The sequence below is a fragment of the Polyergus mexicanus genome, unplaced genomic scaffold (assembly GCF_030449975.1).
Source record: "Polyergus mexicanus isolate NDT 795.1 unplaced genomic scaffold, iyPolMexi1.0 SCAF_163, whole genome shotgun sequence".
NCBI classification, from domain to species: domain Eukaryota; kingdom Metazoa; phylum Arthropoda; class Insecta; order Hymenoptera; family Formicidae; genus Polyergus; species Polyergus mexicanus.
The window spans coordinates 14,565-28,462 of record NW_027223483.1 but is presented as its reverse complement, the minus strand read 5'-3'; the positions used below and the strand labels follow the sequence as shown (position 1 = coordinate 28,462).

The following is a 13,898-nucleotide window of genomic DNA, read 5'->3' as shown; positions in this document are numbered from 1 at the left end:
AAGCAGTGGTATCAACAAGCAGTGGTATCAACGCAGAGTACTAAAAAAAATTCTCTACGATCACTTAACATAAATAACTTTTTTTTTTGTCTTTTACGTACCATCAATAGCCGTAACGTAACGTCATCTATGCTTCATTGTTCAAACAATGCCTAGAGATAAAATTATTATTGTATAAAATGAAAGGAGATGTTTTATCACGATAATAATGGATTGATCACAATAATTTATATTTTTGCGTTATTTTGTACAATTGCAAAATCTCGACGTTCTCTGGAATGCTGATACCATATTCAAATAGAAAATTCCCCGTTTTTTCTCTGCAAAACGTGGCTTAGTCCTTCTGTTCTAATTAGCTCTTTTACAATCGAGGTAATCGGGTTGCCCATATTCGTCTCGTACTTGAACAAATTGTTTTTACAATATGTCACAAAACTTACGATAAGAAGGATACGATATATATCGAATACGCAGACAGAAAATAGGAAATATTTGTAAGAAGTATCTATAGGAAACTAATATTACACTATCCGTTTGGCAATTTTATAATTATAAATTGTTAATCGAAATTAAGTTACACAGTAATACTGCACCTTCGATATTTCTCGAGAAACTGGATTCTCGCACTATTATTTCTCATTATAAATAATTAATAGCTAATAAACTCGTTCTTAATACTGATAATATCGTGATTTTAAATAATTTTTGAATCATTGAACAAAATTGATAAAAATGCATCTAGATTGTCCTTCTTGTCGTAAGAGATTTCTATTTCGAAAAAAATTACTTCCTTAAAAAAAAGACACCTGGCGCATATCGAACACATGGTGTTAATACTTATTGTTAGAATTAAACGTAATCTATATCGCGAATCTAGTTGTATATAAATAAAAGTAGAAAACAAAGTATATATTAGAGAAAAGGTTTGAAGAAGTGACTGATGGGGGAATCCCTCTGGCTGTCCTGACCATCGAGAAACAGACGAGCCGTTTTTCTGCCTCTAGTTCGTTTCTTGGTCCCTCTTTCTTCTTTAGTATTCATATAACACAGCCTTGCTTTCTCCTTCTCTCTGCGTGAATGCTTCCTCTTCGGTTCTGATCCTTGTCTCTATCGGCAAACGTCAACAAATTGAGGCCGTTGAGATCAAGGGGACGAAATATCGATTTTAGAAGAACTTCTTATCTTCATCGCAAAAATGGGGATTTCTCCTGCCAACCTACGGAGCTTCCGCTTTCGTCATGGCCTTGGTCATTCGAACAAGATCTCTCCTGATGCTGTTTTGGATTGTCACAGATATACGAGGTATTGTCTCATATGCCGCTGCTGTCGGACTAGCTCAGTTTAGTCTGCCGGAGAATGGTCTGTCGGGAATTCGGGGAGGAATATTGGGTACGGGACGCCTACAACATAGATAAATATTAAATGTTGGATGTATGCCTACAAAATTTCAAACGGAAGTACGCCGCGGGGAAACAATCATTGAATGGAAAAAACGCGAAATCTATACGCAAACATAAAGACAAGCTTAAAAAATTAAATATTTATTTATATAAATTTTCTATCTTGCTTCAGCAAAATATATTAAAATTTGAATATTTTAATTAAATATTAAATATTAAAAATGATATGTGTATAATGTTTGAATGCATAATGCATATTATAATAAATTCTGGAATACATGGTATAATAAGAAAATAATATAAATAATAAATTATAACGTAAGTTTTTTAATAATTAGACGTTAGAAAATAAAATTAGACATTATTTAAATATAGAACATTAAAATATCATCCTTTTTTATATAATCAAACATTAAAATTTTATTAAAATAGCATAACAAAACAAGGTCGGACAGAATTAATCACATCTATTCTAAAAGAAAGATATCATAAATGTAAAACATGTTATAACAATAGTTTGGATTAAAAAGAATATAAGTGATTTTTACACAACATGCTTAAGCTTTAGCAATAAAATACATGCAAAAATAAATATAGTAAAGGAACATTCAATTGCATTATTACTATCGTACAAGAGATAAATTGATTAAAATAAGCAAGAAGGTAAAAATAAAATCTCATTTTCAACACCAACAACGGCATTGAATATTTGAAAAAAAATTAATGTTAAAATACGATTTATTTCATAAAATGCATTTTTAACCCATTAATGACTAATGACATTTTATTTTTCATACAAACAAAATAATTTTAATAATGCTCTCTTAAATTTCTCAATCTATTTTCTAAATATTTCCGATTTTTATATATTAAAAATTCAAGAAAAGATTATATATATGTCAAAAATATTGTAATCTGAGACTTTTAAAGAAAGAGAGAGAGAAAAATAAAAACGATTATGATGTAAATAATGTTCTCCATTTTAGAATAAGGCCAAATAAGGCCTTCAATGAATAAAAAGTCAATTTTGACAAGATCTTGTACGAACACAATTATAATCATTGATAGTATTTCTTTGGCAACGTAATCTTGAATGCATAAGAAAAAGCATATTATAAAGTCATACAAATACGAGGTTCAATATTTATTGAAAAAGACACAGAGAACGCGAATACGCATCCCCGTGCACGAGGAGAACACATTCATCAGTTCTGATCAATTTGATAATTTGATAAGTTCAATTCAATTTTGATAATTTCAATGCTATTGTTTAATATATATATAGAAGACATTAAATGCATGTTTTTAATAAGAAGAGTCATAGATTCCTTCTAGATAAAAACCCGACGGAAATGCGTCTTCGATCATTCGTGACAGTAACGTTCTTCTCATTGTAATCTTATTTTTCACGTACTTATTTTTCATGTATATATATACATATATATGTACGCGTATATATGTACGCATATGTATACATATATACATGTATAGATATATTCTATAACATGTTACTTCCTATATACACATTTATATTGCAGTAAAACAGTGTGTTCCTCTCTTACGCGCACATGGCGCAATATTACAACATATCTTTTGGGATGTACCACAGAAAAACTTAACCAAGTAATCCTCCAATATTATTATAATAATTTTTAACAGTATCTCAAGGAGAAATTTATCCCAGAATATAATTATTATTTCTTGGTCGGATTTAGCGGTTTGAATAAAAATAGCTATAAAAATCAATATATCGTATAAAAATTAACAAGGGCGATGTATATAGTGTTTTGTATTAATCGACAAGAACTATGATGTTCAATATCTGGAATTAGAAGTGGAGTTAGAAGTACATAGTGATTTTGCTGTATGGGTTTCCGTCGCAAAGTTTTGCTTATCAAATGGGCTTAATGTTATATAATTGGAGGATACTTTGTCCGCGTACAATCAATGGATTTTAGCACAATAGATAGAAATAGAGGAAAGATATGCGCGCATGTCTTTGACGCAGTTTCGAATTATTAATTATATATTCCGGTGGGAACATTTAAAGAATTGTTATTTGTAGCACATACGAGGGTGAATCGAAAACTTGGTGCAAAATAACAGACAATGGTTTTAAATTCAAGTTGTATTTTATTTTTCTCATATATACGAATAGACGAACCAAGTTACTTTTCGATTCATCCTCGTAGATTTGTTAAGTCATCCATCTCATCGATCTTTCTCTTGAAGATTTTTATCATATAAAATCACTATCTTCTTGTGCCAAAACCCTTCGAAATATCAAAACATCGACAGCAAACCCACGATTCACTATTTGACTGAAATATTATAGTCTGTGTGCTCTTTGCTTTTTTAAATATATTTTTTTTAATAATATTATATATTAAGCGCGGCGATTTGGAGATTCTCAGCCCGTAGTGTACAATAGAATTACATATTTACTCGATATTAGCTTTACATGAGATTAAGCGTAACTATAGTGACATATAAGGCTTTAAATGGAAGCGTATATATGATGCGTTGAATAAGAAATGTGTATGTTGGAATGTCACAATACAATATATATATTACTATGTAACATTTTCCATAAACAATAAAAGTTGATATATTAATCGGCTCGAAGCGATTTGTCTACAATTAATGTCAAACCTTAATATTTTCACGATTTCGTCGTAATATAACATAAAACAAACGGGAAACAAATGTATTCAAAAATATGTTAAACTGTTTAATTGATCATGTTTCGAACTATTTATTAATTAGATAAAAATTCGCTAAACAAGATTATTATATTATCCTTCGTTGTAAGACTCAAGATCGATATTCCACCAAATCGTTTCTTGCCCCAGATGCATTTAATATATTAATTTTCACAATATTACGATTTAACGAGAATCACTACAGGTGCAAACACGGATAAGTTGTGAAACAAGTATTTCTCTTTTCGCTCTGGCCACATAAAGAATGTAGATTTTTTTTATATATTTTTCTAAACTAACAGATAGATTCAATAGCTCCCAAGGATCTGATGTGTATATTTGTATGTAAGTATGTGTGATCCAGAGCCTCTTTTAAAAATGAATATAGATAAGATGCATTCTATTAGAAGATGGATCTACTCATACGGGCCTAATCGAGAGAGTTTTGAATATTTTGGTTAATAATATTCGGTGCAACGAGTGCAACATGATATGCTCGATCAAAAAGTAAAAAGGCTCCTATTTGTTTTTGTCTCATCTTGATACATCTTAACAATTCACTAACGCAAAAATGACTACTTTGTAAGTTAGGACAAAATCTCTCAGTCTACCGAGTGCGGAACACGAAGATGCATGGCTAAACAAATCTACGGATATATATCTTACAATATAATATAGTAGTGATTTTAATAATATTTTCATAACCACATTAAAGGTTTATTATTCTCTAATATCTTGATGGATTCGATTAATTCTTCATTGCTTGAGAGGATCAGTATACACGCACGTGTCTCTGTTGTATACAAGTTACACTGTACAATAACATTACAATAGTATACTATTTGCTGCACGCGGAATTTTTCCTTCAATATTCTTTATTCTTTCTGCGCCAAATGCAACACGTATATTGATTAATCTCTCGGGACTTTATTAATGATCTGATAATATTCTTGTCCACGGTACGTAAAAAACCAGATGTGATTAGTCCGACGTGCTTCAGAAATAGAGCGATAAAGTTTTAAACCAAATTAAGAGGAAGACAATTAAACATACAATCGCTAAAAATATGTATAATTGAAGAAATATATTGTGCTACAAATTAAAATAAATTAAAAATAGATGTAAGTTGTTTGCAAGGAATATCATTATAGGTATATCCTGATATTGACACAATTTTGAATGAGGAACATAAGTCTTATATTACAATAGTATTTGCGGCTATATTTATGAAGTTTTCTGCCTTTTCTGGGTCATTATTAAATTTGTAACTGTGTCAGTTAGAATACGAACAGCGCAATGACACGAAGAATATGAATCTTTCTGACATTGTTTTTCTAAATTTATTATCTATCCAAGGAGACATTCTATATATCGTAACGAAAAATATCTTCTTTTCTTCTTAATTGCACTTCGATTATCGCCTTTAAGTTTCTTCCGAATCACTGCGCAAACGTACTTGAAATGAGAGCACATATCGCTCTATGTATAGTACAATACAACTTAGCAAAAATTTCCTCACACACACACACAAGTATATTGCGAATTTCATATAATGAGCTTATAAAGTTGTGTCATATTATTTAATATGATCTTTTTTCTCGCATGACAATTTCATGCAAGAACTGTATGTAGTACTATACAAATTTTGAAGCACGTCGTTGCTTTGCGAATACACCAAAGCATTCCTATTTACGAAAAATTCATCTTATATACATACATAGTTGAATCGCAAGCATGATCAGAGAAAGAAATTCGGGAGAAATAATTATAAATTATACAAAATATATAACATCGCTCTTGAATGTGCCTATCGAATGTGATGTACACACATTATACATACTGTATGTGATATTATGATTACTATTATTCTCGATAAGTGCGGTTACTATTAATTTAAACTATGAAGAAAAAGAGAAAGGAATAAACAGAAGTGAATAGGAAAAAGACAGAAAGGAGGAAACAGGGAGAGAAGAGAGAGGAAAGAAGGGGAGAGGGGGATAGAATTTCGTGACTCCGGATTTTCATGCAAAATCCTCGAAGCATTCTACGCTATATCACATCCTATGTCTGAGCACATTTTTTTTTCTTGTTTATATATCGTAAGGATTACGTAATATTTCTGTTCTTCTTAAATATAGTTCTCTTATATATGTAATGCATATATATATATATTTTTTAATGACTATAAAAAGAAATAAACATTTATAAGAAATAGAGAGAAATAGAGAAAGACTTTATGAGCTATTCTGTGTAGTACAATACTTTTGTCATTAAAGAAGCTTTTTTTAAACAAGCTGAATTATTATTCGCGCGTGAATTTTAATTACTTTCCCAACAGCATGACATTTTCTCATCTATCTTATTATTGCCGACGACGCGTTCGACATTTCCTTCAATATTCATAATTCAAATATCAGATGCAATTCAAACATGATCATACCACAATGGGAATATTCTTTACAATCAATGCAAAACTACTATCGATCACATTATCGGGTTCTGGTAGACTTTCCAGGATAGATTCACTGGATGCAAAATATATTATTTTAGAAGAAAATTCATAATATTCTGCTCTAGATTCACTAACGAGACTATGGGCAACTTTCCACACTTTTACATGGTGTGAAGGTAACAATGATATCGGATTAACTGTACTAATCTATAAGGGTCCAATTGGTTTTTTTTTTTTTTTACATATATATGTATATATGTATATATTTTTCTTCATAACATTTCCTGATCGTTACAATTTGATTCCAGTTCTGAAGCGTTGAACGTATTTTATTGCTCAATTAGTGACTTGAAAATTACCATAATTAAATCTTCTAAAAACATTTAAGGTAATATAGAATATTGCTAGGTAGAGGTGTAAAGTGCTTAAATATATATTCGTTTCCTATAATATTATATATATTTTACCCTATAATATATAGATTATAGAATTATTTCTTAGATAAATATGCATGTAAATAAATATGTACACACATGTGTGTACAAATTTAATACCAAAGATATAACCGTTAATAAAATTCATGAAATATCATGCAAGACAGAAAGAAAGACATGTAAGAGACGCAAAGGGACCAAATTAGTAAATTATTCTCTGTAGAGTATCGTTAATAAAGATCTACTTAAAGTGGAGCAAACACTGGAATTAATTCATTCTCAACCCTGAACAGTCTACCATCTACTGCGCACACAACTTAAATGAATACTCATATATATGTATATTATATCGTTAAAGAGATACAACTCGAAATTCAATTGGTGGATATCTATTTACTTGATCTTGAACGCATCCATCAACTCGTGCACGGCGGCCTGCGTCGCAGCCTGTGTCGCAGCTTGCGTCATCCTCTGCTGTAGACCACCCCCTCGACTAAACACACCACGGATACCCAACTTTGACTACAGATCTCACTCTTACACAGTTTGTTTTAAGTTCATACATTATATTGCTACAAATATTAATTTATAATGCGCATTTCCTATAGGAAAGCGTGCATAATGTCCTTTTAAATGCAAGATAAAGTAACTTTAATGGGGGAAAGAGATATATATAATTTTGTAACAGTAGTTATAAAAATGTTTTAACGTAATAGCAACACGATATTCGTTCGATAGAAGACAGTTTTTGTACTGTCAGACTAAATTTACCTTAACTCCCATTTATAAATACGTTTACAATTACATATGCCATTATTTTTTCTTTCTTTTGATAAAATGTAATGCAGGCACCGACATATTTGTCCATAAATAGTAATTGACAAGTTTCAAATTGGTGTTATGCTTCATATAAAACATTTAAGCGATAAAGAATATGAATAATATATGAAGTAAGAAGTGTTATTATGTGATTGAGAAGCTTTTTAAACTTGTATTAAATAGGATATATCGTAATCTATAATATTACATGAAATATATATCACGCAATAAATAGATAACTAATTTAGATTCCGAAGAGACATAACCGATATTTTTTCTTTTTTATATTGAATATTGCATTTTATGGAAATGTCATGCTGTTAGTATAAGTAAAATAAACGGTTATCTATCTACCGTAAGAACACAAAGTCCTTTATTTGATAATATTTTCAACAATATATACATATATGATATACAGCTTCATTGAAGTAATTTACAATCAAACATGTGTGACTCGACTATATGTATATGTTATATCTCCATTTTCTACAAACAAGAAAATTGTACCTTCGGAAATATTTAATATTGCACAGGTTTCATGTACTATAAGCGCTAAAATATAACTACAATTAAGGATGTGTGTTGATCTTCACGCGAGAGATAATATACATAGAATAATATGTATATATACATGAATTATACACTAAAATTATTACACTGTTTGCATAAAATATGAATATTAAATAATAGAAACACAATATTATAAAGAATAAAAACAAAAAGTTACTCTATATATCTTCTTTCTCTATATTCTTAATCTATTACTGAACTAGTACGATTAAATAAAAAATATGTCATTGTCATATATATAACACAGGTGAAATGTACTATAGAGGAATTGTTCGGCACTTGGAAGCTCAATTAAATTCCGAAAACGTAAAAGACATGAGACTTGTATGATTGGAATAATAATCCTTGTGTAACTTTCACACCCCTACTTAATTAACATTGACCTTATAATCTCTGTAATGTATGCAGACAGATAGTGAAACAGTAGGGAATAAGTGTTTTGTGTAAAATATACACTGACTATATAATGCAATACGGATACAGTATTGATTAGTAGTGAATAGGCGAGTTAGTGCGAAGACTTATTGTCGGCGCCTGCAATAGAAAGTGAAGTTAGAGCACCCAAGCCCCCAAACACACAAGCTACTGTTTAATATAGACAGGCGAGAGATATTCGAGAAAGCAAATTGTATTAATTTCACAATTGTGTAAAATGGTACCATTTTCATGTCACGTTATTACATTGTTATAAATTTGAACACAAAACCACATTACGAACGAGATTATTGTGCGGTTGAAACTTCAACGTGCGCATAGTTCAGCATTAGAATTGTGATCAATAAAATTATAAAATCGCGATATAAGATATAATCAAGATTTTTTTGGCGATATTAATAAATAGAAAATTTTAAATTTTAAATTAGTTTTATATGTGAATTATATAATATATACTCACGATGGTATCATAGGTGGAGGTAGGCCAGGGTTAGCTCGAGTTGGTGGTGGTCCACCTGGACCAGGTCTATTAGGAATGGCTGGTGCTGGTCGACCGCCTGCAGGTACTGGTGGTGGTGCTCGTGAGCTAGAAAGAGGTGGTGGCTGTGTCACTCCGCGTCTTGGACCACCAGGAGATGGTGGTGATAATCTAGAATGTATAGTACGTCTTATAATTAACTTTTGCATTATTCAGATGTTTTAAATTCCTTTAAGAAAACTTGAATTAAACGAAAACTAAATTACAAGAAATATTTACTAAAAAAAATTAATGTACAAAATCTTAATCTGAATGATAGTATCTATATCTATGATAGGATCTCTCTCCATATAATCTTTTGATATCATTAACCGAAGATATAAAAACAATTGCACAAAATATATTAAATTAAAATATCAATAAAAATTAATTAAATTCTAGCGACATTTTATAATCTCTCTCTAGCTTAATATTTTTATAGAAAATATATACTTAATGCGAAAAACATGCATAATGTGATGTTCTTCTTAACGACATATTATTAGTTAAGAAAAAAATAAAGATAAATACTTCACATATGTAAAGAATCTTACCCAAGACTGTTTCAACCGTGTTCAAATGTATGGCAAAGCAGACGGTACAAAATGTAAGGATAAAAAATTAGTAAAATGCGCGATAAACAGTGCTAGGAATAACATAAAAGTTACCTTGGATTCTCGCCTGATGCCAACCAATCGTTCTTTACGGGTGGTGGTACTGGAGTTGAAACAGTGGCCATGGAGACATCTCCAATAATACGAAGGGCCTCTTTGCATGCATGATACATGCGTAACATCTCTTCCCGTTTCTGCGCCTCTTCAGGGGATTCTTCCATCATGGAAGACTGTAATTGCATACACACGAGTTTATTCGACGTTTATTCGAGATAACAGTGAAATATATAAAAATAAGAGAATAGAAACATCTCAGAGATATGTATAAATAGGACTATAACATGTGTATACTTGTTTGAAAGATGAAAAACATAGGTTACATACATATTTTTCTTAAATCAAATGCTAAAATAAATAAGGAGAGGGATGGATAGGATAAGGACACTTACGATTACAGGATCAATGAATATCTTCAAAGTATTTATTTCATCTTTGGTTGACTAGAGAAAAGGATTAATGGAGAAAGGATTAATCTGTAAAATTTTTAAAACAAAAGAACTATTCTGCAATGAACAATAGTATATATAAGCACAAAATGTATTGTATCAATATTTTACCTGATCACCACTCGCATAAAGATGTGCCAACAGTTCCCCATTAATAAAGTCCTTAGCATTATTAATAATAAGGTGCATAATTGTCTTTGGAACTAGATCACGGGTAGTTTTTGTAACAATCTTCATGTAAGAATCTACTAAATTCCTAATAGTTTCTACTTGACGCTCCAATTGGGGATCCATTGATGATTGACCCTCTATTTCACCCTGAATAAACAAAAATAAATTATTTAAGCCCTTGTTTTGATTAAGTTGCTTCCAAATGTCCAATGATTAAGAGCATATATAAGATAGCAGTATCGCAGTACCGCAAAACATTTCACTAAAATGAAAAATATTGATCAGTCTAAAAATGTTATCAAAATGCAAAGTAACATGTTTTGTTTTATAATGTTGTTAGCATTTTCTGCAATAACGTGCTTGGTTGAGGAGGTGTCCAATGCTCATGTAAGTGTCGTGTGCTATGTAATTCTTGAAAACACGATTGTACGAACCTCATATCCTTCCTTTTTAGTTGATTTAAATATGAGACAAAAAAAGCACAATTACTATTATGCACTCAGTATAAAAAGAAGTAATTAGTACTTTATCTTGGAAAAGATTATAAATATAAACTGAAAGATATGTACACTCTCTCCCTCTTTTTCTTGGCACAAATGTTGCAAGTATAACTGACAATGTTCAGGAAGCTATGAAAATTGTATTTACATAAAATATAATATTCATATATAAAATAATGTTATAAATAAATTATTAGCATATATATTACATATATAAAGTATTGGTATATATATTACATATATGCAATTTTAAAAAGTTCAAAAAAATGATCAAAAATATTTTTCCAAAGCAACTATCTTTTTGTTAATTGTTTTCAATAATATTCAAATCACCACACAGTTAATAAACCGAAAAATTTTCATCTCTATTACTTTTATTAACTCACCCTCGGCTTATCCTAAAATAAATTAAAATGGTTTCTAATAAATAATATAATGAATTATTATCATATAATACAAAATATATAGAATACGTTATTCTTATATTAAAAATATATGAAAATTTGTGTGTAAAATTGATTCAGATAAATATATATATATATACATATCCATCTCTATCTTTCTTTAGTAAACAAATTGAAATATAAGACATAAATCATTTTTTATGAAGATACATACAATTATTTAATTGTATCCTGATCAATAATAAACTCACCTCTCCTTCGCCATTCGCTTGTTCTGTCGATTTTTCGGGATACACACCAGCCCTCAGGAAAGAAGCCTTCCAAGAATCAACATCATCTTGAGTTTCGCAACTCAACTCCAATTGCTTGTAATCCTTATATACGTTTCTTCCTTCCGGATTGAATAACGCAAATAAATGACGTCGTGACATAAAACCTTGTTCTAGATCACGCAGCTTCAATCCATCTAAAGGCAGCATGTACTTCTTTTCACGTTCCTTCATACATAAAAATATTACAAGTTAGATATCATTCTTGACAATAATTCTTTTTTCTGTAGTATATAATATTATCATTTTTTTAATATCAAATTTAATATCAAATTTAATATCAAATTTAATTATATAAATTATAATCGATATTTACTTCTTCATCCTTGAACCAGGAGATACTCTCTGATGTTAAAACAAACCAGTAATCTCTCGAACCGCCCTTCATAATACCAAGATTATGTATGCACATGTAGCCTTTGCGAATTACTTGGTTGCCTAATGTATGCCGTCCAGATTTAACAGAATTTTCCGACGATTGCTGTGCACTGTAACATAAAAAATTGTGTATAATGAAATGCCAGATAAGAAATTTTATATACCCAACTGCAAGAATTGTTGCTATCAAATCTTACATTAGTCGGTTAAAATAAGTAAAAAAAACCAGCGAATAAATATTCTAGCATCCATGTTTCAAATAAATATGTCGCATAAAGAAAATAATGTTTGCTTAATATAACATAGCTTATGTGTTACAAACTTTTGATTATATATATGTACTATTAAATTCGATAATTCTTTTTATTTTACAATAAGGAAACAATAATATATAGAATAAAAGTGGACAGTACTTTGTGCCTTTACCTACAAAAACTAATGTACATTTATACAACTACTTTGAGAAAAAATCCGAAAAAATCTTTACTTTAGGATTAATATAAGATATATCACAGAATCATCGTGTACTTGTTTTGTCACTTTTGCTTCATGCATATTTCATGCTTCATATAGCTTGAAAAAGTTTTTAAGCGTATATTTGTCGTATAACTGCATAAACAACATTAGCATATCACAAATACGTGCAGTATAGCTATCACTTAGGCAACACCGCAATAATTTTCGATACTATGATGCAAGAGAATTGCATAAGCGCATATTACATCCATCGCAAAACAATAGATCATAAAACTAAGGCTTGATATTGCTGTATAAAATACAGTTTAAAAATTTTGTGAATGACATACAGATGTGACTTGGAAATTATTTTTTTGTTTGTAAGAATCCTAATTTTCTGATGTGCAACTTAAAAACAAGAAATACTTATTATGACTGAAATAAAGCAAAGTTACAATTTCGAATGAAAAAAATAAATCCACACAGATTCATACTAAAAAAACTAAAAAATTAAGGAAATAAGAAATAGATTTAAACCAATGTATATACAATAGTATCTTATAATATTAATATTATGCAAAATTTTCAATAATACGCTGACTTGAATAGTACGTCTACAAATTATAGTATAAGAATTTCTTGTAACTGATTGCATCGAGATTGTTGTAAGAACATAATTCCAAAATTCAAAGAATTTACATCAAAAAATTCATGTAAAAACATGAGTCTAAAAAATCTTAAAGAAAGTCAACTAAAAATTAGTTTTGCATATAGCAATTTACATACATTTTTTCATTTTAAATGTTAATTAATTACGGAATTTAAAAATTAATAAAACAATTTAAATTATAAAATATGGATATATAGAGAAAATATAGAGATAATATATATATATATATATATATATATATATATATATATATATATATATATATATATATACAAGGTGCGGCGCGGGAACTTTCTTATTTTAAAAAATCATAAAACAAAAAGTATTAGAGATATCATTTTAATTCTTTTTTTTTTACATAGATGTACATTTAAAGTTTTTTTTTTAATTACTTCTTGAAAATGACATCTTGAAGGTGGCCTCCGTTCTGGTCAATACATTGGGAGAGTCGAATTTAATTATTGCCAACATCGACGCAGACATGCTGGACAAAGTGGACCAAAACTTCCGATTTCGAGTACCTGCGTTGATACCACTGCTT

At 29.7% G+C, this 13,898-nt stretch overlaps 1 protein-coding gene across 9 annotated transcripts in view; it reads right to left on the bottom strand.

Annotated features, from left to right (window-relative positions):
* Positions 1-70: 70 nt before the first annotated feature.
* Shi (dynamin-1 shibire) overlaps positions 71-13,898 on the bottom strand; it is a 21,771-nt gene continuing 7,943 nt past the window's right edge. For 2 of the 9 annotated variants that reach the window (XM_070315241.1, XM_070315240.1), the window contains 8 exons: positions 12,170-12,341; positions 11,776-12,021; positions 11,055-11,066; positions 10,561-10,767; positions 9,998-10,173; positions 9,273-9,461; positions 7,386-7,481; positions 74-1,400 (listed from right to left, as the gene is read on the bottom strand). In XM_070315241.1, coding sequence (XP_070171342.1) covers positions 1,337-1,400; positions 7,386-7,481; positions 9,273-9,461; positions 9,998-10,173; positions 10,561-10,767; positions 11,055-11,066; positions 11,776-12,021; positions 12,170-12,341 — 1,162 coding nt within the window. In that variant the 3' untranslated portion in view covers positions 74-1,336. Of the gene's footprint in view, positions 1,401-7,385; positions 7,482-8,241; positions 8,912-9,272; positions 9,462-9,997; positions 10,174-10,560; positions 10,768-11,054; positions 11,067-11,775; positions 12,022-12,169; positions 12,342-13,898 lie in introns of those variants that run through there. The other 7 variants (XM_070315244.1, XM_070315238.1, XM_070315242.1 and 4 more) reach the window with 7 other exon arrangements.